This window comes from Nelumbo lutea, chromosome 3, assembly GCF_056320005.1.
Source record: "Nelumbo lutea isolate HS-2025 chromosome 3, American lotus-T2T, whole genome shotgun sequence".
In the NCBI taxonomy this organism is placed as follows: Eukaryota; Viridiplantae; Streptophyta; class Magnoliopsida; order Proteales; family Nelumbonaceae; genus Nelumbo; species Nelumbo lutea.
In genome coordinates, this window is record NC_142686.1 from 112,828,815 (window position 1) to 112,855,492 (window position 26,678).

The 26,678-nt window shown below is 39.8% G+C and overlaps 2 protein-coding genes across 4 annotated transcripts; both read right to left on the reverse strand.

Annotated features, from left to right (window-relative positions):
• Nucleotides 1-8,969: 8,969 nt before the first annotated feature.
• On the reverse strand, nucleotides 8,970-9,669 carry CP12-1 (CP12 domain-containing protein 1). Its single transcript, XM_088978503.1, has one exon. It carries the CDS (start codon nucleotides 9,598-9,600, stop codon nucleotides 9,214-9,216), a length of 387 nt encoding a protein of 128 aa, XP_088834629.1. The 5' UTR covers nucleotides 9,601-9,669; the 3' UTR covers nucleotides 8,970-9,213.
• A 2,979-nt stretch (nucleotides 9,670-12,648) lies between these two features.
• LOC148867711 (heme oxygenase-like, multi-helical) lies at nucleotides 12,649-25,380 on the reverse strand. 3 transcript variants are annotated; one of them, XR_016109995.1, is made up of 6 exons: nucleotides 25,150-25,371; nucleotides 23,633-23,850; nucleotides 19,586-19,890; nucleotides 19,365-19,495; nucleotides 13,424-13,809; nucleotides 12,649-13,349 (listed from the first exon to the last, which is right to left on the reverse strand). XR_016109995.1 is itself a non-coding variant. In XM_088978506.1 (4 exons), the coding sequence occupies exons 1-4, from the start codon at nucleotides 25,309-25,311 to the stop codon at nucleotides 19,488-19,490; spliced, it is 693 nt and encodes a 230-aa protein (XP_088834632.1). In that variant the 5' UTR covers nucleotides 25,312-25,380; the 3' UTR covers nucleotides 19,268-19,487. The 3 variants fall into 3 exon arrangements, 2 of the variants coding, with proteins under 2 accessions (XP_088834632.1, XP_088834631.1); XM_088978506.1 differs by lacking the exons at nucleotides 12,649-13,349; nucleotides 13,424-13,809 and having other exon boundaries at nucleotides 19,268-19,495; nucleotides 25,150-25,380; XM_088978505.1 differs by lacking the exons at nucleotides 12,649-13,349; nucleotides 13,424-13,809; nucleotides 19,365-19,495 and having other exon boundaries at nucleotides 19,575-19,890.
• Between the last annotated feature and the right edge of the window lie 1,298 nt (nucleotides 25,381-26,678).

The following is a 26,678-nucleotide window of genomic DNA, read 5'->3' on the forward strand; positions in this document are numbered from 1 at the left end:
TTCAGTCGATCTGTTGTGCTGTTCATTTCTATTTGATAGATCGATCGTTTATATTAACATCCGGTTGATAGATCTTGTTTCTCGGGGTTGATCTTGATCTTGTCCCCCTCCCTCGCTGTTCTCTTTGTGATTATTCTCACTTGTGCTAGAGTTTCTGATCTCTGGATCTACTTGTGTTGCTGCATCTGCTCTGAGGTTCAATATTTTGCAAATCTCCTTTGACTTGGGCTTAATCCGAACCTTGGAATTAAGGGTTTGGTTGATGATCTCAATGATTTTAAGTTTCTTTTACTGGAAAACTCATCTCTAGCCTTTATGAGCTACGTAACCCTTCTGCGTCGCCTTCGTCTTCTTCAATCGTTTTCTGTTGTGTTCTTGTACTGGTTCTATGTGTTCTCTTGATCTGGTTCCCTCCGCTTGATCCGTCATATTCATTCTGTACATCCTGTTTTTCATCATCGAATTTTGACACTCTGCATCTGGTTTTGTTCCTGTAAATACACATATCTAACATCCATTTAGCTCTGATACCGGCCGACAATTTTTGAGAGAGAGAGAGAGAGAGAGAGAGAGAATGTCAACCGTTAAACAAAACGTGAGCTCGGGATCCGAAGGGGACCCACAATATGCACAGATCGACGAGAGGAAGAAGAGAAGAATGATTTCCAACCGAGAATCTGCGCGGCGGTCGCGGATGAGGAAGCAGCAGCACCTGGATGACCTGGTTAACCAAGTAAACAAGCTGCAGAAAGAAAACGATGAGATCCTGCAGAGGGTTAACTCAAACACGCAAGTCTACCTCCAGGTCGCATCGGAGAACAATGTCCTGAGGGCCCAGTACCTGGAATTGAAGGATAGATTGGACTCTCTAAATTCTGTCATCCGTGAGTGCCAGCCTTTCTGCATGGAAACTTTGGACATCCCAGAGATTCCAGACCCTCTTCTGAAACCATGGTCCCTCCCTTGCCAGTTCGTGCCAATAACAGCTGCTGCAGACATGTTTCCGTTTTGAATCATCCCAGCTATGTGGCGTGAAGATAAAATTCAACCTTATTTATATGTTACTCGTGGGTTCTGATATCATCATCATTTTCTTTTTCTTTTTTTTTTTTTTTTTTTATTTTTGTGTGTGGCTGAAAGGGTTCTTGTATCATCATCTGGGTCTTTGATAGTTGTTGTTTTAGTGTAGTTCGTCTGTTATATTGTTGGTCGGTCTCCTAGATGTCTGATATCATAGATGGTTAGTATATCTGGGTCTATATGCATCAAGGATTTTTTTTTTTTTGGTAGGTGAGAGGGCCTCCGATGTGAAGTTGGGAGTTCTGTAGCAATACTTGATGTATTATTATATGGGATTTTGCTAATGGAGTCACCGAATTAGTTTGAAATCTTTTATTCTCTGATGGTTATACTTTTCTGTAGACATGCAATGCATATTTGAGTGGGTGGTGAGATCTAAAAAAAGTTGTTTTTGGTAGTTGTTGATCAACATCCCTCCCTAATTTTACTAATTTCAGTTGAAGCATGTGATTCAAATGGGCTTAATGTTCAATCCATCGTTTCCATCGAGGATTTGACTAGAATATTTCACAAATAGATAACTTCTTATCCGATGGATGGAAATTGGTTGGGATTGGGGTTGGGAAGACGTGGCTAAGGAGATGTGGACGGATTCTGCCACTATCTTCTGACTTTTAGCTCTCTAATTGGTGAATGGATTGAATGGTTGGAACGGTGTTTGGTGGATAGACTCGGAACTTGGTAGTTGGGACCCCTTCACTGTGTTTTTTCTAGCCGGTGCGGGGAGTGAGCTTGGAACACACTACACCTCAAAGAAGTCCAGCCTTAATCCAAGGCTTTTTTTGGTTTTTTCCCGATTTTTATTGAATATAAAAGGTTCATAAGTGTCGAACGCAAAGATTTATTAAAGAAATTTGACTTCACAAAAATGTGAGGTATATCAGAGATTCTTATTAATTCCCATTCTTGTTCCCGCCCTGTCAAAATAATCCCACCAATGGGGTTGGAGAATTCGGGTACTGGGGTGGCGGTGATGGGAAAAATTGCCAACTCTGCATCCCATCAGGTTTTGTGTAGACATGCAATGCATATTTGACTACAAGCTGTTGTTAAAAGTATATATATATATATATAATATCGATGATATCGGGGTCAGGCTGTCAGTAGTCAGAGATTCTTATTAATTCCCATTCTTGTTACCGCTCTGTCAAAATAATCCCACCAATCGGGTTGGAGAATTCGGGTACTGGGCTGGCGGAGATGGGAAAAATTGCCAACTCTGCATCCCATCAGGTTTTGTGTGCCATTCCTGATGGAATGCTAGTTTAGGTTTCATTTGCTCGGCTTGTGATGCTTCCAGGGGAAATCTCGCACAAAATTATGTTTAGGTAGTTAAGTGAAATAGCCCCAATTGTTCAGGTAGATTTGAGTTTATGCTTCTTTGTATACATTTGCTGAAAGATGTGTTTGAATAGGAAATTAATAAAAAACATTAAATAGATTGGTAATATAAATTTGAATTTGAGTAGGAACTAATAACATTTGGCATGATTTGGATTTAAATTTTTCTTAAATAGTGGTTTAATACTGATATGATTAGATTTAAGTAAAGGGAGAGAGAGCCAGAGGAGGGGAAAGAGAGGGGAAGAATTCTACGGTAGGAAAGCTGATGCCCTTTATTCACTCTCTTCAGTCTTATTTATAGCCTTATTGTGCTACAAACTAAGAAATAAAATAGGAACTACTCACCCCTGGAGCTTATGGACTAAAACAGACTAAGCTTTACTACTGGCTAAGGATATTCAAAAATGCTAAGAAACAAACTTGACCGAGTCTCGTGCTGCCACTGCCACATAGTTTGTGCACGTATCATTCCCCCCCTTGAAGGATCCTTGTCCACAAGGAAGTCAATATATGATTTGGTGAAGCGCCACTCATTTTCCCAAGTTACGTCCTCAGTTGGTGCTCCTACCCATTTCACCAAAATTTCAGATTTTGGATGGTATTTACCCTTGCAGATAATATGACGATCTAAAATAGCTTCCAGTTGTGGAAGAATGGTCGAAGTATCCGAGATTGGGGGAAGTTGGGTGGAAGTTGGGGTGATTGGTCCCAATTGCTTCCGTAACAAATTGACATGGAACACATTATGGATTTGAGAGCCAGGAGGCAAGGTCAATCGGTAGGCCACCGAGCCCACTTTTTCAATGATTGGGTATGGCCCAAAGTAACGTGGGGCGAGCTTCATAGAGCGCCGAAAAGCCACAGAAGTTTGTCGGTAAGGGTGTAGTTTCACATACATATAATCACCCACGACGAATGAAGCCTCACGTCGGTGTTGGTCGGCTTGACATTTCATCCGATCCCGAGCTATCCGAAGGTTGTATTGCAACTCACGTAGAATGATATCTTGATCACGCAGGTACTCATCTACTGCCTCGACGCGAGCAGTACCTGGTACATAAGCCAGTAGACTTGGGGGTGGGATACCGTAAACTGCTTTGAAGGGTGTCATCTTGGTGGAAGAGTGAGTGGATGTGTTGTAGCTATACTCCGCCCAAGGAATCCATTCGAGCCATTTCCGCGGATGTTCACCGGCAAAACGTCGTAAATATTGTTCCAACATTTGGTTAATGACTTCGGTCTATCCGTCAGTTTGGGGGTGGTAACTTGAGCTCATACACACTTTCGTCCCATGCATTTGGAAAAGTGTTTGCCAAAATGAGCTGATAAACACCTTGTCGCGGTCGCTAACAATTGATGTTGGAATTCCGTGTAGGTGGACAATGTTGGCGACAAATGCCTTAGCGACAGTCTCGGTGGTGAATGGGTGTTTTAAGGGTACGAAGTGGGCATATTTTATCAACCGATCAACAATTACCATGATAACAGTATACCCATTGGAAGATGGTAACCCCTCGATAAAGTCCATCGAGACATCTGTCCACGTTTGAGTGGGAACTGGTTGCGGCTGAAGCAACCCCACTGGCCTCGTGCAATCTGTCTTGAAGCGCTGACATACATCACACTGTTGCAAGAATTCCTTCACCGCCCAATGCATGTTAGGCCAAACGAAACTACGCTTGATATGAGAGAGGGTTTTATGGAATCCAAAGTGCCCACCTGCTGGAGATGAATGGCAATCGGCAATTACCTTTGAAATCAAGGTTGAGGCTGGGCTCAAATAAATTTTGTCCCCCTCAAATCACACTCCATCTCGTTGGAGCAGCTTGTGGTTTGAACGGGAGGGCCATTTCTTCATCAATTCTCCATAAAATGCATCTTGTTTGACTTCTTTTTGCAGCAGCGGCCACCAATCTGCATGTGGTATAGAGATTGACAGAATTTGAGATTCAACTATAAGAGACAAGGAATCCGCACCTTGATTTTTAGCCCCTTTTTTATACTCAATCTTGTAGTCATAACCAAGTATCTTTGGCAGCCACCGTGTTTGTGCTAGTATAGTTATCCATTGCTCGAGCAGATACTTAAGGCTTTTTTGGTCGGTGCGGACTATAAAGGGTTTCCTAAGCAGATATAGGCACCATTTCTTAATGGCTTTGATGATAGCTAACATCTCCTTCTCATAGGTGGATAGTGCCAAAGCTGAACCTTTTAGTGCTTCACTAAAATATGCCACTGGTCAATTTTGTTGGGTAAGGATTGCACCAATTCCAGTTCCACTCGCATCACACTCAACCACGAATCGCTGAGAAAAATCCAAAAGACATAAAATTGGTGGTGAAGTTAGTGCTTTCTTCAACTGTTGAAAGGCCAGCTCTACTGTCTCGTTCCATTGAAATCCTCCCTTGGTCAAGAGTTGGGTCAAAGGAGCCACCATGCTTCCAAAGTTACGGATAAACTTCCAGTAGTAACCTGCTAAACCGAGAAAACCACGGACCCCCTTTGTTGTGGTCGGTGTAGGCCACTCGATAACAGCTTGTATTTTGGTTGGATCAACCGACACGCCTTGCTCCGATATTATATGGCCCAAGTACTCGACCTGCGAAACACCAAATCGACATTTCGACATTTTTGCAAACAAATTGTTAGAGGACAAGATTTTTAGAACAATTCGCAAATGAGATATATGGTCTTCCCATGATTTCGAATACACTAGAATGTCGTCGAAGAAGACCAAAATAAAATTTTGGAGGTATGGACGGAAGAGATCGTTCATGAGGCTTTGGAAGGTTGCAGGTGCATTCATTAGGCCAAATGGCATCACTATGAACTTGTAATGCCCTTCATGCATCCGGAAGGCTGTTTTAGGAATGTCTTCTTCTCGCACTTGAATCTGATAGTACCCAGACCGCAGATCCAGTTTGGAGTAAAATTTGGATTCGTGGAGCTCATCTAATAGTGCATCAATCATAGGAATTGGATACCTATCTTTGATCGTGATGTCGTTCAGTGCTCGATAGTCAACACAAAATCGCCAAGCCCCATCAGCCTTCTTCATTAACTGAACCGGTGGCGAAAATGGGTTGTTGCTTGGTCTCATCAATCATGATTGTAGAAGCTCCTTCACCATCTTCTCTATCTCCATTTTCTAATAATATGGGTATTGGTACGGCCTCACACTAACTGGTCCCTTGTCGGGAAGGATCGGAATTTGATGGCCATGTGGTCGTTTAGGAGGCAAGTTGGTGGGTGGCTCAAATACATGGGAAAACTCGGTTAGGAGGTGGTCCATCTCAGATGAGTAGCAACTTGGTTGGTTGCTGCTATTGGAAGGGACTATTTGAAAAAGGAACCCATTAACTTGTAATCCATTGGACTCCTTGTCGGTTAAGGCTTCGATGTTGGCTCGTCCCAATCCCTGGAAGGTGCAAAAGATTCCTCCCTTCTTAAATGTTAAGGTCAGCTGTTTGTTATCCATCTCGATGGGTCCGAGAGTTTCTAGCCATTGCACTCCTAATACCAACTGGCATGCCACGACTAGAAGAACGTAGTCGACAATAATGGAATGTCCTTGAATGACGAGGGTGAGAGCCCAACACTACCCAACACATTCTATCTTTTCTCGGTTGGCGACCATGACTTGGAATTTCTTGTCTCGGCTCACTGGTAACCCAAACTTAGAGACTATGGCCTGATCAATGAAGTTGTGGGTGTTGCCGCCATCAATTAGCACCGTCACATTCTTGTTTTTCAGCTTGCTTGGGACACGTATGGTTTGTGGGTGCTCAGCTCCTGCAATTGCATGGAAGGAGATCTCAGGAATAGCTTCTTGGTTTTCTACCTCTGGTTTGACATCCTCCATATCCGTCTGTACAGGATCCTCGATCATAAATAATTGTGGTCGTTCGCAACTGTGGCCAGAAGTGAATTTCTCATCACAATAATAATATAACCCCTTCTCGCGACGTTCTCACACCTCTTGGTTGGTGATTCACAGGAATGTTGCTGGTGGAGCACTGGGAACCTAGTTCATGCGTTGGGTTGGTGGAGGCCCTAGCACACTAGCTGTTGGGTTAGGTGACACCCTCTATGTTACTATGGCTGGTTGGGAACGAACTTGCTGGTTCGATTTCCTTTGTAATTGATTTCGTTCCTCAATTAGTCGAGCCACTCCGATGTATCTATCAAGGTTCTAGGCTGCTTAATTTTCACGTCTATGCGAATGTCATCACGAAGTCCTGCAATAAAACAACCAATTAGAAAACTCTCAGGTAGGCTATCAACTCGATGGGAGAGCCTTTCAAAAGCTTCTTGATAAGTTGCCACAGTTGTGGTTTGCTTAAGGCGAGTTAAAGCTTCCGACGGGTCCTCATAGTCGGTTGGACCAAATCGATGTAGCACAGCCTTGGAGAATTCTTCCCATGTGAGTGGTCCGCGATGTTTTGTCAACCATCTGTGCCATTGCAAGGCGATGCCTTCTAAATGGAAGGAAGCTAGTTGCACTTGTTGGTCCAATCCAATATTTTGGAAATCAAAATATTGCTCTGCCTTGTAAATCCAGCCGCTTGGGTCATCCCCATTAAACTTTGGGAAAGACAATTTGATGTGTTGATGAGGGCGATCATGGGTGGAGCTGGAACGAGAAGTATGTTGGTGTGAGGACTCTTCATGTGCGAAGGGGTTGGTCTCGGGAGTGGTTCGTGTGGCTCGAAAGGCTTGGAGCTTGGTTAACACTGCTTGTAAGACAATGTTCACCTGATCAAAACTTGATTCATGTCGTGCTAAGGTCTCGTTGACTTCATTGCAGAGCCGGCTCTGATACCAATGATATGATTAGATTTAAGTAAAGGGAGAGAGAGCCCGAAGAGGGGAAAGAGAGGGGAAGAATTCTACGGTAGAAAAGCTGATGCCCTTTATTCATTCTCTTCAGGCTATATCTATAGTCTTATTGTACTACAAACTAGGAAATAAAATAGGAACTACTCACCCCTAGAGCTTATAGACTAAAACAGACTAAGCTTATCTACTACTGACTAAGGAGATTTAAAGAGCTAAGACCGAGTCTCATGCTGCCACTGCCACATATTTCGTGCACGTATCAAATACATTCGCAGCAGTTAATAGGCTTAAACAAGGAATTAAATAGGAATACGACCTGATACTTTAGGCATATTCGTCAATACAGCGGATGTAGGTGGAACGAAGCTGAATTTCAACCATACCTTGGTGTGCTACGTATTCATAGCCCCCAAAACTGATACATCAACCAATATGTATTATGTATTTATGTTGTAATAATACTTTGAGCCTTGCATTTTTCCTGTTGCCAAATTATGGATAACAACCATGGCGAGAAAGCATACCATATTTTTATTTGCTAAAATTTAATGCTAACTATACGTCCATACATTTAAAGCATTTCGAGTTGGTCTGCAAATGGCTAAAGACTTCCACATTTCTCACATCTGGTCAGAAGGAGACGTGCAGAAAATTGCCTCTATGTATCATGCTGGACATTATTTATGGACGTCCCTTGGTAAATTCATTCCATCATCGCCAATTGCAGGGTTCTTTATTAGTTTCAAAGTTTTGCGGGGTTCTTTATTAGTTTCAAAGTTGTACTGTCTTCTATTGTACATGCAATAGAGTAGCTTGTTAAATTCGCTTCTATTGTACCTAGGATAATTTCTTGTTCCATCTCTCCTGATACTCGAGCTTCTACTTATTAATGATTTTGTGCAATGAATTAGCCTAAGGGCTCTTCCCAAAACAAGTATTATTTTTATTGTTCAAAATTCTAGGACATATTGTGACATTTCTGCATAAAAAGACTTTAAAAATACAAATTTTCATCCGTATCAGAAAAAATGCTGATGTGGTTAATTATTTGAACACAACAGCAAATAAACACCACCATGCTAAACACCTTCTTAGGAGGTTCTTTGGTACCTTAAACAAGCTTTCAGCATACCAGTCCCTAACATAAAGGCCCCATTCGTTTTGATTTACCTTCGCAAGGAAGTTTATTATGGCAAGTGTTCTTCGGGCAAAAGTTGCCGGTGCCAGTGTTCTTGTACGTTAGGTACCGATACTCTCCAGAAGGGCATCGATATCGATTACCTAGTAACTGCTACTCTCCAGAAAATTTGCTCTATGTGGAACAATGCAGAGATTGTTGATTGTCCGATTTACCCAGCATAACACGAGATACCGGCAAACAAACAGGGCCTAGTTGCTTTAATTGGCTATAGGCTTTGCGCCGTGGGATGTAGAATTGGCAAAGAATGTCACCGGGGGTGTCAGCCAATGTACACAGTTTTGTTTTTTCAAAGACAAACAGCTGCCAGTCTGCCACACCGGTAAAAATAGTATTATTTTTCGGACGTGACAACTGTTCTTGTTTTTAAAAAACAAAATCATACGTACATATTGAAGAACACCCCCAAATTAGCATGAGTGGCCATCTCAATGCCTGATTAATCAATGAAATCTTACACTTAAACATTCAGTTAGGCAAAAAAAAAAAAAAAAAAGGAAAAGAAAAATAAAAGGATAAAAACATTGATATATCTTAGCAAGTAACAATAACTAGCAATTTATAATCAGCAATTCAGCATGGTACCAGATGCACCAAGTAAAGCGACGACAGCTTGTTTCAGAGATCCGGTCTTTACATGGGTGATGGCTTTCACTTTACAATCTAATATAAATAGGCAATGTATAGCTCACATGTGAAGTTCAGATAAAAGGGAGATACGAGGAGGCATGTGGAAAAATAAGAGAAAACCGTCAATTATCGTAGGTGCGGCATTCATCCGTCTCCGGGTTGTCCTTGCAGTAAGTCTCCAATGGGTCTGATTCCTTATTCTTCTGTCGTTCATGGCTTGCGGCAGAACTCAACTCCTCCACCGTATCCCACGCCGCTGCACACTCACCGCTCACGGGGTCACCGGCACAGACCTCCTCGGCAGTCTTGATGCTCTCGACTACCTTCTCGGAGATTCTCTCAGGTGTAGTAGCCATGGCTTGGATGCGCAAGCGACGACCTTCAAATTTGTGCAACCTCCATGGGTGGTTCAGGCACGGCGGCCTGAGCATGCCGGTGTCCGGCTTAGCCAGCACTCGAGTGGTAGTCGTGGAGAGACTCACTCCAGCTCCAGCCAGTGTTGTTGCCATTTTGCTATTGTTAATTTGGTTGGGCTGTAACAGTAAACAGTGGTGTAATGTAGAGACTTGAGACTAGAGAGAGATGCAAACCGCGGAGCAATAAATATAATGTGTTCTTCATTCACCGTGTACACATATTTCTTATCATATGGGAACCAATCAAAGACTTCCACGTTAGACCAACTTGAAGATACTCCATTCGGAGTCTCGGAGATCAACAAGGTCAAGTTTTAAACGTTTTTTTTTTCTTGTGACAAACGTGCCCTTCAAATCTGATGCAGGTAGTCCAACTCCAATTTATGTCTAAGTTGAATTCACCACCACTTGATTGAAATCAAATGGTTTAGCGTTTGTCTAAGTAACAAATCAAATGAAAACCACCCTTAGTTGAGGAAATTTTGGTGTTATTTTTTTAGAAGGGCACAGGGTCCTTTGGTCCATGTACAAGAAACAAAATAAAATATCAGCAGAGTCGTGTTTGAATGGTTTGAAAGTGAAGAGTGACCTTATTATGATCACAACACACAGAACTGATCTTTTGAGTTCTGAGTCGTTCTAACTCTTAAAAATATCCCTCCAAAAGAAAACAAAGGGTCATGAAAAAATCAAGAGGCCATCACCGTCATCAAGATTATTCCAATAACAGCCGTTGTAACCCACAAATAATGACCTCGTAATGTTTTTGACCCACTTACTTGGGTGGTGTTTGGCATGGCCAGTGATGCATGACCACTGTATGTATATGTATATCACGAATTTGCCACAACAAAAGCACAAAAGGGCAAAAGATGTATTTACAGTTTACTAGTGCCTATTAACAGCAATTAACACAACACAATTCCTAGTTGCCTATGGTTTCATGCTGGTGTGGAGGAAACAGCTATATGACATGGCCAATTGAAAAGGTAACCATCAAAGCACTTAAAAATAATGAGTTTGTCACACCCTACTACTGGTAGAAGAAATTTTTAAATAACAGTAGAGAACACTTTCATTGCTCATTAAGGCTAACAACTCAAACAATGGCTGCCATGCTAAACACCACCTTGATCAATGTGTGATATTTCAACGGATGATAGCTGATGAATCAATTTTTTGTGCTAACTACATTGACATTTGGTCTGCTTCAAAGTGGCCGATGACTCAGAGGCTGGAGTAGAGAATTTTGCAGGATGATCTTGTCTACAGTCTTCCAATATGCAACTTTCTCGGGGGTGGGGGGGGTGGGGGGGGCGGGCAGGAGAGGTCACTCCTGTAGTACAAGCAGAGCCGATCTGGATTGATCCACTCGTGAGTTATCTGTTTCACAGAACCCTCCTTGCAGATCGCAATACGGACCAAAGAGCAGAGCGCCAGTCAGCGAAGTACGTTATTATAGACAAACAACTATACCGGAAGTCTTTCACGCTCCCCTACTTGCGCTGCTTGCGACCCTTAGAGGTCGAGCTCATTTTCCACGACACTCATGAAGGCTTGTGTGGCGGACACTTGGGGGGCAGGGCTCTCACCCAGAAAGCGTTGTGACTGGGATACTATTGGCCCAAAGTGAAGACAAACGCACTTGAGCTCATCAAAAAGTGTGATAAGTGTCAAAGGCATGCCAACATACACCACCGACCTGCTGCCGACCTCAAATATCTCACCAGCCCATGGCCCTTCGCACAGTGGGGAATCGACATTCTTGGTCCTTTCCCGCCAGCGACAGGGCAGAGGAGATTCCTGGTGGTAGCAGTGGATTACTTCACGAAGTGGATGGAGGCGGAACCCCTAACAACAATCACACCCCGCAACATACAAATTTTATTTTGGAGGAATATAGTATGCCGCTTCGGGCTACCTCGAGTACTTATCTTCAACAACGTAAAAAGCAGTTCGAGGACATCAAGTTCCAGAATTGGTGTGCCGAGATTGGGATACAACATAACTTCACATCGGTGGCACACCCTTAGGCAAACAGGCAAGCAGAGGTCACGAACAGAGCCATACTCCGTGGATTGAAGGCTCGCTTAGCCCGAGCTAAAGGACTATGGGTAGACGAGCTGCCTAGTGTGTTATGGGCCTACTGAACTACCATTAAGACCGCCACGGGTGAGATCGAGGTGCCTACGCTATGCTTGGAAGCCTACAATGAGGCAACAAACGACGACGAGTTATGTACCAACCTCGACCTGGTGAAAGAACGGGACCTGACATACATTCGGACTGCAACCTACCAACAAAGGGTGGCTCAGTACTATAACGTCCGAGTCAAGAAACAACACTTCCGTGTTGGCGACTTGGTTATTAGGAAAGTTATGGTACCTGAGCCCGGTGTCAGTAAGCTCAAACCAAAATGGTAAGGTTTATACCGAGTAAGACGGGTACTCGGGGAAGGTATGTACGTGCTTGAGACTTTGGAAGGAAAACAAGTACCTCAAGCGTGGAACATCGACAACCTGAGATGATATTACCTATGATCGCCGAACTGGAGAGAAGACTGCTAGTCACTCCCAGAAGTCCAAGGACTAAAGTGCCGAGCTAATAAAAGACCTCGGCACTACGATAAGTCCCAGTCGCGTCTTCGGCATTGGCACATAAGACCCAGTCGCCTCTTCGGCATGGGCAAAACCAAGGGTAAGGAGAGTGGACTGTGAGTCGCTCCTAGAGCTTAAAGGCTAAGGTACTGAGCTGACAAAAGACCTTGACACCACATAAGTCCCAGTTGCCTCCTCGGCATGGGCATACAAGTCACAGTCGTCTCCTCGGCATGGGTAGACAAGACCTAACCGCCTCTTTGGCGTAGGCAACTCATCTCCTCATGCCTAAGGTATAAACAGTTTGGGTATAAACCCTACGATGTCTAGCCCACTTTGCCATATAATGAAAAAGTTGAACCCTAGCAAAGGGACAACTAACATTACCAAGTAGCCCGCGCGTAGACAGGTTGGGTATATGCCCTTGGCGTACATCATGTGAAGTTACCCCTACTGGTAGTTCAGCTCGATAGCTCGACGGTTCGGGGTAACCTATACCTATTTGGTTAGTTCGCTAGTTAGGGAGTTATTTGCACTTGGAACATTTGACAAAAAAGACGAGTGTATTTCATTAATATGAGGAATTCGTTACAAAAAAAAAAAAAAAAAAAGATTTCTACTATAGACCGAGCTCGCAGGCCCGAGGTATACAATATGGAAGTCTATTCGTCTGGACGCTCTTCGCCCTTGCCGGAGGCTTCGGCATGAAGGTTCACCCTCTCGTTAGCACCGGTCTCTTCGATGTCAATGAGCAGCTCGCTGTCTCTTTCTGCCTCAAGAGTCCGAATCTTTAGCAGCTTCGACAACCATCTCATCTGTGACGTCGAGCTGCGAAAATTCACGTCGGGTCAGCCACCTGCTAAGCTTAAAGCCCTTACGGTAGCCTTTCGTCCCCACCTCGATCAGCTCTCCGTGGAACTCCTCTGAGGTCTTGTATTCCTCAACGGCTTTGGCCTTGGCCTCCTCCACTGCTTGGAGGAGTATTTTAGTGCACTCCTTGACATGGGCCTCGAGGTTCTCCACCTCCCGCTTCAGCATCGCTTTCTCCCTCGCGAGCTCCTCCTTCTCAGACATCAGTAGTGATATCAGCTCCTTCTGAGTCCATGCATCGTTCTTTAACTGGTTGATTTCGTTACGGGCCAGATTTAGCTCGGCGTGAGCTTCGTGAGACGAGAACTCAGCTGCAATAGCTTGCTTCAAGTGCAATTTGGACTAGTATGTTAGAGCGTGCACAACAGAGTTCACCTGCCAAGAGAAGAATAGCAGTTAGTACAAGAAAAGTTTTCAAATACAAAATTGAAGAAGTAAAGACAACTTACCACCATACAGTGAGTAGCCGCTGGAGCTCCGAGCTGAGCGACTGACAGCTCAGCCCAGTTGGCGACCTCCTCGGCGTATACCGCGCACTTGCTCTTGAGGAGGCTGTACTTCAGAGTTAGGATGCTCTGAACTACCCCCTCGCTGCCTGAAGAAGTGACAGTCGCAAGGGCGGGCTCCGAAGATGTTGCCTCCTTGGTCGCACGGGGCGAGGAGACCATTCCCAGTTCCTCCTCGACTAGATCGATCACTGGAGGTTGCGTAGTGGAGTGCTGCTTGGGCTCAGGGACGACAGCCTATGGAGACTCAACGCGAGGTCTTTTGACAGCTTGCTTCTTCTTCCCCTCCATCCTTCCAAGGAGTTCATTCACAAGAAGCTTCATGGTTGCTGTAACAAAAGCAAAACGTCAAAAACAACATCAAAATAAAACAAGGGCAGCACAAAAGTAACGACCTACCATGACTCAGACCAGCCTGCACGAGCTCGTCTTCGGTCACATAGTCTGCGAACTTGAGACCGAGCTCCACCCAGGACTGAAGCACTTCCCTTGTCTTCAAGTCCAGCTTGACATCGGGATCTTGGATGGCCGCCCTCCAATGGGTCAGGAAAGGCCACCCCTTAGTGTTGCGGACTAAAAAGTAGCCCATTTTCCAGACCGAGACCCTATTTGGGAGTTCGTGTAAGAGCTTGTAGCCCGGACGTGGGGACAAGTAGTAAGTCCGCCTGTGCTCGGGTAGAACACAGGAGGAATTCTTCTTTATTGAAAGGATTGAAGAAAAAATGTCAAAGTTAAGGGGCAGGTTATAGTCGTGGAAGAGCGAGATGGTTCCTACTATGTTGCGGATGGAGTTCGGGTGCAACTGATCTATGGTGATGTTGAAGAGTTTAATGACTTCGACGATCAGGGGGTGAAATGGAAGATGAAGACCAGCTGCAAGTTGTTCCTCGAAGATCACGATCTCGTCGTGACCGTGTTCCCAGGGAAAGTTGCCTATCGGAAGACTGTAGACAAGATCACTCAGAAGCCTATACCGAGCTACTAAGGCTTGGAGCCTGTCCACTGTCATCGTCGATGGGCCAAAGTAATCTGGCTGCCGACCTCGGTGTTAGGTGGGCGCCAGACCACTGGAGGCCTCTTGTGCCTCTTGAGGTGGAGGACCACGGACCGCTTCTTGACCCGAAGTAGCTTCTTCGGTAAGGTGATTTATGACCTAAGCCGAGGTACCCACCTCGGCCCCAGCGGATTCACCGCTCTCATCTAAAAGACTATCTAAACTAAAACTAGGCATTGCAAAGAAAAGACAATCAGAAAAGGAGAGCTAGGGAAGACTCACCAAAAAAAGACCAAACTGAAAGAAGACATCGGACTGGAGAAATCGAGCTAAGAAGCTAAAACGTGACCTCAGAACGAAGACTTGCGAATTTATGGCGAACCAAATGAGTCTCGGGCCCTCTCTTTATAGCCGGTATGTCCGAAAATCAATGGTTAAGATCAAGGCAATCCAACGGTCCTAGGAAAACCGGCTGCATGACCCCCGATGTTGAAATCGATTTAGTGCGTTTTTTGACGTCCGCGGAGTTTGTAGATCGCATGACGTCCGTGCATGAAACAGATGCGACCTGGGTTATTCTTGGTTGAGCCGGATAGCTAAACAGGTTCGACTAGCGGTTCATTCGACAAGCCGCCCAGACCTCGGGCCAAATCCACTTGTCTCGTCATGAACTCCCCGCACCATGTCGGAACCCCTGGCTCGGGGAGTGGGGGGCAATTGATGAAGGGTGATTTGGCCCGATCTAGTAAAGAGGGGACACGTGGACACGACCTGATCAAGAGATGACAACTCAACTTGTCATAACCAGTCCGTAGCATATCAAGCTCGGGTATCCAACCATCCCGGGCTAAAGTGACTTCGAGACAAGGCCACCTCGAGACGAGATCACCTCAGTACCAGATCGCAACAAGAACACCTCGATGCCAAGGCACTTCGGCACTCAACCCAGTTCAGGACTTAAAGACATCAGATCAAGGATACCGACATGCCACTACGTGTTGATCTCAAAAACCCCTCCAACGGATCCCAACCCTCACGGGATCACATCGCATACCAACTAGCATTATCTCCCCAACCGATTCGGGTGGAAGTGATGAACCTTATCGATTGGCAATGTTATCTTCCAACTAACACGGAAACGGGTTCTATCAAGATCCCGGAACTGATTCGCAAAACCCGCAAGGACTCGACTATATAAAAGCTCCATCCCCGGAGGTTCAAGGTACGCATGATTTCTATGCTCTTTAGCTCTCTACATCCTTAAGCCATTTCATATCACTACCAGATTACTGACTTAAGCATTGGAGCGACCTCGTCGTGCTAGTAACCCCAGGTTCTCTGATCCTTCTCTTGCAGATCAACTTAGTCTGTCGTCCGCCTGGAAGCCAGATCACCTCCAGCGAGGAGTAGCGAGATCGCGCTACATCAATAGCCACGGTACAAGTCATATGGCATGCCCTCAAAGCCAAAATGAGTGTACTGGTTCATAGGTTAGGATTTTGCAATTTGCATATGATATATTATAAATCATACTGTCTATACTGTTTCAAAGGAAAAGGTCAAATATGTAACATATCTTACCCATTTATGAAAAAGAAGAAATTGATGAATCGTCCAACACCATAATTTTATATTTCCAATCCTACCTCTCCATGGTTTTATATTTCCAATCCTATCTCGTCTTAAAATGCCTAAAGAGAATGGGACAAGTAGAGTTTGGGGGTTTCCAATCCTACCCCTCCCTAATTTCATATTTCCAATCCTATCCCCTTAAAATGCTTGAAGAGATTGGATTCATCCAACACCCTGATTTTATATTTCCAATCTAACCCCCTCCTTGATTTCATATTTCCAATCCTATCCCCTCTTAAAATGCCTGAAGAGAATGGGAGTATGGGACAAGTAGAGTTTGGGGGTTTCCAATCCTACCCCTCCCTGATTTCATATTTCCAATCCTATCCCCTTAAAATGCTTGAAGAGATTGGATTAGCCCAACACCCTGATTTTATATTTGCAATCTAACCCCCTCCCTGAGTTCATTTTTCCAATCCTATCCCCTCTTAAAATGCCTGAAGAGTATGGGAGTATGGGACAAGTAGAGTTTGGGGGCTTCCAATCCTACCCCCTCTCTGATTTCATATTTCCAATCCTATCCCCTCTTAAAATGCTTGAAGAGAATGTGACAAGTAGAGTTTCGACGGGCACCCTAGACTACAAATGTTTGGCTTATTTTTAGAATAGGTCCAGTCCAGCCAGATTAGTAAATGAGATAATTAATAAATTACTAATGCATTAATTAATAAGAAAGTATATTACAATAAGTCAATAATCTATAATTAATATATTAATTAGTGAGGCAATAATTAATAAATTAGAACAATTAAAGCATTACTATTATTAATAATTGTTAATCAATAATATTCATTTAAATTTACAAAAAATATAATAGTAATTTCTAAAAAAGAGTACAAATGATTAATTTATTAATAAGTTAATATTAATAATTACCAAGAATTTATATAAATCTTAGTAATTGATTGTTGGTAAAAGATATTGAAATAATAACATTCCTAAAAATTTTAATTATGATTTTAGATAATTATAAATTAGTGATTAATTTCATTCTAAAATGAAAGATAGTTTGGTGTAGTTTTTTGGAAATTATGGATAATTTATTGATCATTCAATAGATTACTGAAATTATTGAAAATTTATTGATTATTCAACCAATAAATAATTATTGAAAATTAATAATTGATTATTCAGAAAATTAGCGTGATTCTCATTATTACATTTTCATAAAATTATTGATTAATTTTAATTGAAAATAACAGATAACTTGGTGCGATTTTGGAATTTTATGACATTTTTTAATTTTTGGAATATTATGGAATTTTATTGTAATTATTGAAAATTTATAATTATGTTATAATGATTTATAATTATTGAAATTTTTATTATTATCAATGTAATTATAATTATTACACTAAAATAATTGTTAGTGTAGATTAAATAATTTCTTTTTTCATAATCTCAAATAGTAACTCCCATTATCTAATAATTTTTGAAAAATTAATAATACAAAAAACTGTAAATCTTGATTTAAAATAAATGGAAATTAATAGTAATAATTATTGTTACATAATTAACAATTTCCATGTTGTATCGATTCCAATAATGTAATTATTAAATTACACATATTTCTATTATTTAAAAATAATAATTACTACTTATAAATTACAATAAAATCAGTTATTTGAAAATACTGTAATTACAGTAATTTTGAAATACAGAAATTCCAACAATAATTATTAGTGTAATAATTACAGTTTGTTAAAAAATAATTTTATTACACTAATAAAATAATTCAATTACAATAATTATTACAGAAATAATTACCTTTGAAACTTCAGTGTAAATTATTATTTTACAGAAATTTATAACAATAATTATTATTGGAATTTTATTGCTGATAATAATTACAGTAATAATTATCATTGGAATTTACATTTTCAGAAATTTATTAATGTAATTTTATTATTAGTGTAATAATAATTATTTACATTAATTATTATAGTAAAATTTGTTATTTTCAAATTACTATAATTACAGTAATTTTGAAATATCTGTAATTCAAATAATAATTATTAGTGTAGTTAAATTAATTATTATTTTTTTAAATAATTATTATTGGAATTTGGTGTAGTAATTAAATAGAGTAATCATTATAATAAATATTTTACTATAGTTACAATTTCTTAAAATTAATTTTATTACAGTAACAATTAAATTGTGTTATTTTCCAGAAAATTTATTAGAAATCAATGAATATACAAAATTTTCAACCAATAATTTCTTTATAAATGTCATTTAAAATTAATTAAAAATTATAAATTTGAAAAATAAAGTCAACAATTATACCTCCAGGAAAGAGTTGGAGTTTGGAAATTGGCAAACAAAATATCATAATTTTGGAGAAAAAATAAAAAATATATTAACGTAATTTTGGAAATTTTTTTTAAGATGTAGTAAATAATTATTGAAAATTATTGGAATATTTTGGAAATTTGGGAAATTTTATTACATTTGATAGATTTTGAAAAATTATTAAAAATTGTGATTTTCATTTTAAATTATTAAGGATAAATTAGTATTGGTAAAGGAAACTTGTAATTTGAACCAATAATTACACAAATTATTTCCGGTATTAATATAAATTAGTATAATATTGGAAATTTTTAGAAAAGGAAATTATTAATTAACTTATATTGAAAAATAAAAGATAAATTAGTGTGATTTTGTAAATAATATATTTAAAAAGAAAATAAATTATTTAATATATTTAAAAAATCAATAAGTTAGTGTATATATATACTTTTGGAAATTTAACAGCGGCCGACATTCAATATATCATTTTGATCCTTTTTACCAGCAATTAGACATTGGGTGTTTTGACCAAAAAAATAGGCATATGACTACCATTTCACGAAGGTTCAAAATTTTGATACGATATGCCCGCCCGTATCGTATTGATGGCTTCACAATACGCCTATTTAAAGGGGTTTCAGGAACCACTCTTTTTTAATAAAAAAAAAATGGTTAAAAATATGCCCAAAAACCAAATTTTGAAAAAAAAAAACTAAAAAAATATATAAACACGCATTATTTTAAGTACCGATATGCCCCTGCCAATACGATATTTTGAACCTTGCATTTAACCATACCATTCCTCAGTTATAATACTGGGAATTCCATCCAGAAATAGCAGTTTAAAATCTTCTAGAACCAGCAAATGATGGAAAACAAGGATTTATTTTGGGATACGTCATACGTGGAATAAAGCCATTCCAATTTGTTATCTTAAAGCATCTTTCTGCATTAGTTCATTACCTAAAATGGAGTCATCAACTGAACATTGATTTAGAGGATGTGGTTTCATTTCTTCAAGGTAAAAAACCAACTCATTTTTCCATTGCCCACACTGCAGTGCTGAAAGCATTTTAAATGATGAATCTATATGCCTGCAAATGCAATGAAAAGAAAAGGTGAGATTATTTCATGTACGTTGCTTCTAATTGCCCCATTAGTAACTTACCTGAATTACCACTCACCATTACTCATGTTCCAAAATTCGATTTCATGTTCAAGAACAGAGAGAAATGCTTCTTCAGCTTTCCCAAGTATATAGTCTGGTGCTTTCTCCAAACGTTTATTAGCAATCATCTGAAGAGAATGGCAATACTGTCCAAAACTGTCACTGCCCCACCTTTGACAAGTCTCCATCAGCTCCGCTGGAGTTCTGGAGCCATGTTTTAGACAGAGAGAAAAGCTCTCTTGGTAAACTGCTTCAATGGCCCAGAAAGCTGTGATAGCTACAGTATAGCTGATCTCTGAGCTCATCAAGCTTTCAAGAAATCTGGTGATGCACGCTTCTTGTTAAACATTCCAGAATTATAATATTTATATTTATGGAATCTTGAGCTAACAAGGATGAAAACTTAAGTTTGAGTCTGAGAGTGGTCAGTTCATGAAGAAAAATGCTGAAGGTTATGTCTGTATCCAGCCCACACCTCCCAAGACCCCAGATAGCAGGGACCAAAATTGTGCTATGGCCCTTTGGTGCATATCTTGTGTTATTTTATAAGAACAAGATTGTCAGAACAGTTCGGCAATGTAGACAAACAAACATATTCATCAAAAAAAAAAATGTAGGTAAACAAACATCAAATCTGACTATTACCATTATGTTGATCATTGGTTTCCAAGTTTTATATTCAAGCAAGGTTGAAGATCCGACTGCTTTTCTCTTGTCAAACTTTTATTTGTCATGTATTTAACATTTAAATTAGAGCAATACAATGCCTTTTTTTTTTCCTATTTTTGGATCAGTTACGCAATACAATGTTTAATCAAATATATTCTCCATCATCAGGTATTTCAAAATGTAAAAGAAATTCTGTTCAATATACATATACTTGACCAAAATTTGAACGTTTTAACATTCAGTACTGGTAACTAGAAGGTATTTCCATGACGCCAAGAGGACCCTAATGTATATCCAGTTATCCACCAATACAAAACAAATAGATGTGGACTCGGGATGCATGCAGGCATCCCAGAATTGGGATTTGGAGTTTGAGTATTGGGTCCATCTCAAACTCATTCACAATTCAGCCTTGAATTATTTGACTGGACTAAGTGACATACTTGGGGAGGGAATTATATAAACAACACTTGTACTTCATGTTGGAAAAGCAAATCAACATTTTCCAATGATAGGTAAAAAATGAAGTCCTTCCTTTCTGAGGTGAATCAGCTTGTATTTATTTAGCTAAGCCACTCAGGCTTTCAAGAACCTGGATAAATATTACCTATTTACTATTGCAAAAGAAAAGGTCCTATAATACTTCATATTATATTGTCCAAGACAGCAGTCTAATGACAACATAGATTTCATCCCCAACCTTGCAATTATTTGTTAAAATGTGACACAATTAAGTTCCAGGGTAGTCTTTGAAAGATTCTTGTGGTTTCTTTTATAAAACAATTATGCAGCAGAAATTAAAAATTTTTTAATCTTGAAAATCCAAGACCACACCCATGGTGGAGTATATCTAATTCCATACCATTTTGCAATTTGATTTGCATTGTAGAATGTCCAGAAGATTGCGTAGATTCACATCTACAGCCTCAAAGTGTTTGGCCTCTAATTCAGTCCACATGAAGCAGCAACAGATCAAAGCTCTTTTTACAGAAAGGATGGTGATCCAAGACAGAAAAGGGTTGGGGCAAACCAGGAGTTATAATAACAATCCTATCAGTGATTAGGGTTTTAGAGAACTAGGAGAGTCTTAGATAAAAACCCTAGGCCACCCCATGCATTGTTTAAATAGATTTAAGCTCCTAATTGCATTAGGAGTACTTATCTCATAAGGATTTTCATAATTGCAATTAGGTCCCTCCACTAAGAACCCTCTTAGTGATTACACCCTTCCTTCATACTTTGTTCACGTTTTGCCCCTTAATGTGTGTAGGTGTGACCTCTTAGGTTCAACACTATTAGATGGTGGCAAGTGATGTTAAACTCTCCTTAGCATCCTAGATGGAACTCCTTCTAGCTTATTAAATTAAAACTCTTTTAATTCACTCTTGAATGTGAATAATGGGCAAGAGTTTCACAAGTCATGAGTGACACTAGTATGTCATGACAACTCTAATAGTTTGAATTTAGTAGATTGAACTTTTTCATCTATAGTTACCATGTAGTAAAATCCTTCTATCATATAATGTCCCCAAAGAGTAGAGGGTCATGATGATTATGTCAAACTCTATTGGCTCAATCATATGTCCCGCTGATTGATGATGAATATGGTGACATTTGGAACTCTTCCATAAATCATGTTGCCTTGGCCAAAGACTTCTAAGTCACACCAAATCTAGTTTCATAGGACATTCTCTCTCCACATGGAGAATGATAGATCCCATATTGTGTATTCACATACCTCCAATCTCCATGTATAAGTCACCATAGCCGACATGTGCATGCCTTATGCCCCTAACTAGAGTATAAGTAAGGGGTGGATTCGAGCCGAGACAAGCCGAATAGTATGAGGCTTCAGCTCAGCTTGCTAAGGTTGTATAGGGCTCGAGCTCGAGCTTGGTTCAAGCTAGAATATTGAGCTCGAGCTTGGCTTGGCTCAAGCTCGATTTGTGGAAAAATATTTTATAAAAATAAAAAAATTATATATAAAAATATTTTTATTTGATATTTAAAAAATTAAGAATTATAATATTTTTATTATATATATTATTTTCTACAATTTTATTATATATAAATAAATAATATATATTTGAGATCGGCACACGAGCTGATCTCTATTAGGCTTGAGCTTGGCTCGTTTATTAATCGAGCCTATAAATTGGGCTCGAGCTCGGTTGAAACCGAGCCGAGACTAGCCTTTCACGAGTCGAGCTCAAGTAGATCGTGAAAAGCTCGGCTCGTTGCCACCCCTATAAGTGTTTACACTCTTCTGAACAATTTTTCAAATACCAGAGTTCATGTACGAATTAGTGAATTAAGCAGGATGTTTTTGTGCGAAATAACAAACAACGGCATAAATTTCATCGTACAAAATAAATACTCAGACAATGGAAACTCATGCATAACGTATTCATGATGCCTCATGCCTAAAGGATTATCTACACAATTATGACGATAGAATTAGTTAAAATCAATCTTCCTTCGTAATCAAAGCCCAAAGATCTATGAACTAATCATGCTTGACTAGCCAAGCATATGAATGACCCAGCATCTTCTTGATCTCTCCCTGATCGTAATTTCTAATCTGAGTACTCCGTCCAATATGAGAGTATTTTTTTAGTAAAACATAGATTTTCCTGTTGGGTCAAGTTTAATGAACTTGTTCTCTAACAAGCACTCACATATTTGCTTTTATGTCACCACACAAGTGACTTGAGATTCGTCACCACATTGAGGCAAGTATAACATGTGTAAATCTATCCGGATCATCAAAGCCCTCTTGATGATCCTCTGGCCATGAACTATATAAGTATTTTGTACCAAGATAAGCATATCTCAAATTCTTAACACACGTAAGAATAAACTATCTTGACATAAATGCTTTGGACTATTCATGTAAATTGCAATGTCAAAAGAAAACATGAATGACAAAATGCCCATTTATTACATTACAAAAATTGCCCTTCTATAGTGTCACTATTGGTTTCAGGGCATCTGGCTAACAGTCCTTACATTCTTAAACATAGTTATACCATTGAACTTATAAAGCATGCCCAAATGAAACTGGACAAAGTCTGCCCTAGGACTTGACATAGGCCATCACCGTTTCAGTCAAACTCAGTACCACTTGACTCAAAGTGATTCCGTGCAATACTCTGTACCCCTTTAAAATGCATTAGACTCAAAGCACTCCACTGTCCACTCATCTCTTTAGATAAAATATCTAAAAGGTTATACTAATTTTTCAATTATTTCTTGTAGCATTTTGGCAAGCTTCCAACTCCTCATATAATAGACATATATACAAATGTTTTGATAGTGAACGAACAAACAAACAAACAAATAAGAGTGGAGTGAAAAAGAAAAAATATCATAATACACTCATGTAAACTGGTACCTGCAGTAATCTTGGTTTGCTTTTTGAGGGGAAGTGCCAGAAAGCAGGACTCCCCATTTCAAGGCCTCCTTCTTGAACCATGAAATCTCATCATTAAGAGAAGCTAAACCACTTAATATCACTTCCATATCAGAACCATCTTCTGATTCCCTCCAAGCCTTCAAAAGAACACTTGCTACAAAAGGTACAAATTCTCTAACAAATATGTAATCCTGTTCCTGTGCATTATATTCCAAGAAACATTACTATTCCATGTAAGCTTCAAAAGAGAAAATTAGGAAAAGACAGGAAAAAAAAATAAGAGAAAGGGGGGAAAGGACTAGAATATGATAAGAAAAACATGTCAATAATTGCATCTTCTGATTTTTTTTTTTATCATTAACAGAAAATTGTATCTTTTGATTTCCCATCTTGAACTTGAATCAAATTGTATATTTTCCGAGCATGTGTAATGATGGTTGTGCAAACTAGATCATATAGTGGATTATATTGGTAAGACACAAATAAGAATTAAAAAAAAGGTGTATTTACACCATATGAGAATTCCAGCTATTAACTTTCTTCTCTCGTTAGGTAGAAGTGAGAGTGGATCTAACTACACCTCGATTTGAAAGAGAATGCAGTACAATTCCCAATGATAAATCAAGTCATGAATCACACTATTCAACTCATTGGTCAGGAAAAGAAAAATACTTCAGAAGAACCATCTAATAAATCATTCAAGCCTGGGTCCCTCCGCTCAATCCTTATGTATCTTTTTTAGTTTTTGGTGCGCAATGGAGCCTTTTTGAATTGGTTGATTGTCAATGGAATTTATCAAAATAATACAACAGTTTAGAAACGAACGGCCAGCGAAGCAGAAACTGACCTGTTACCATCCCTGCTGTAAAATACTGATTGCTTAGGTGCTAATCTTCTCGGTTACACTAAATTATCAAAATATATATATATATATATATATATATCGATTACACTCAGCAAAGGTTTACCAACTATAAGGAACCGGCAACACGAATCCTGTTTCGCCATACCACCCTATCGAAGATCAATGCATTAGCCGTTAAACATCAAATTAATTTATGGTTCAAAAGTATACATGATAACAAACGAAATACCTGGTTGTCCAGAACTAATTTCGTTATTTTGCATCTTTATTCTTTAGCTTACTTTTCTTTCTTTTCTTGTTTTTTTTTTTTTTGCTTACTTCCTTTTCTTATATAATAAATAGTGTACATTAGTTAGATTATAATTTATCACCAACAATAATTGATTTATGATTGTTGTCTTTACAATATCATTTTAAAGAAGCGACTAAGGCCGATTAAAATTTGATTTCTGGGTTTTATCCTCGTAATGCTGGTAAATAGAAGTCTATGGGAATGTTAAATTATAAGTTCAGAGAGAATGAGGCAACAAAGCAGAGCAAGAAAAATAGAAAAATATCTCTGATTCACCATTTCTTAGTGACTATAGATGAGAATTCGATGAGATATGAGAGGCAAGAGGGTACAAGTTACCAGCCATCGCTTGAACGAGGAAAGATCAACCGTTCCGTCTCTGGTACTGAGGATGAAATGGTGTCTGGTTGCTCTAGAATAAATCGTATGATGCTTATTCAACCACGCCATGATCATCCCGCCACCACTTGCTCCTTCAGCGGCGTTGTTTTTTCCCTCCATTTATCTGCTACTCCGGTGACCTAAGCAGCTAAGCTCCCACTGACCACTGTTTAGTAAATAGTATACCTGTTCATGTATCGGGTAGTCCGTCGGGCTTGCAGGGGTTCGGACTCATGCGGTAAGGATTAGACCCGAAGCAATCGGGCCGGGGGTTCGGACTCTTAGATATGCTTGACCCGATCTCTACATATATATATATTGATGGGTTGACTGTAAGTTCTTTTAAGGCACCATACCTTCGAATGTCAAAGTAGGGGTAGGGCCGAGTTTGGAATCAATTCATTTCGTGAGAGGTGTTTTTATGAGAAAACAGTGTTATATAGGTGTTTTTCAATGTTATTCTTCTAGGAAAAAGTTTTTTGGGAGAATGACTGACTGATAAGTCCAGGTCAAAACCATAAAGGAGTTCTTTGAAGAATCCAGTCCAACAAGAAAATGCAACTAACGATTAGCTCTCATTTTTCAGAGAAGAAAACGATACTACAGTCTACAGAGAACATGGCTATGGGCTGTGGATGTGAGAGAAAACGACGGCGAGAGAAGACTAGTCAGTGAGCGGTGGCAGCACTGCAACAGGAATAGAATCCCCTTTGCTGTTTGCGTTTGCCTTTCGAATGGAGAAACAAAAAACTGGGAGGCCGAAAGGCTCATGAGTCATGAGTAGACCTGTTCATGGGCCGGGTAGTCCGATGGCCCGGCCCGCACCCCGGTCGGGTTTGATCATGTAATTAGGCCTGACCTTGGGCCTAATACAGTAAGTCCGACTGTGTTTCGAGCCGGGTTTGGGATTTGTCAAAAAAGTTCAGCCCAACCCGACTCAGCATTATATATTTTATAAAATATATAAATAATAAAATATTTATTAAAATATATATTTATTATTTAATATATACATTTTTTCTTTTCTTTATAATCTCTCTCTCTCACTCTCTCTCTCTCTCTCTCTCTCTCTCTCTCTATATATATATATATATATATATATTCAGCCGCTAACAATATGGGCTAAATTTCGGGTTCGGGCCCAGGCCCGGGCTTCGAGCTTTTTATAAGGGCCGGGCTCAAGCCTTAGAAAATTCTATTAATATAGAGTGAAAGCCCGGCCCGGCCCGGCCCATGAACACGTTTAGTCATGAGACAATGAGACATGAGTCATTTTTCGGCAGGGTTTTGAATGAAACCTTGCTGAAATGACCATTTTGGACAAATCTAATTTTAATATTACATTATATATAATTATTATATAATATATATTATATATGCTCGAATCGGGTCCAAATCGGTTTGGAACATGCTTGACTCGATTATGACTCGATAATAATCAGGATAATTTATTAGGAACCATAATCGATCCATCGTGACATGTTCTA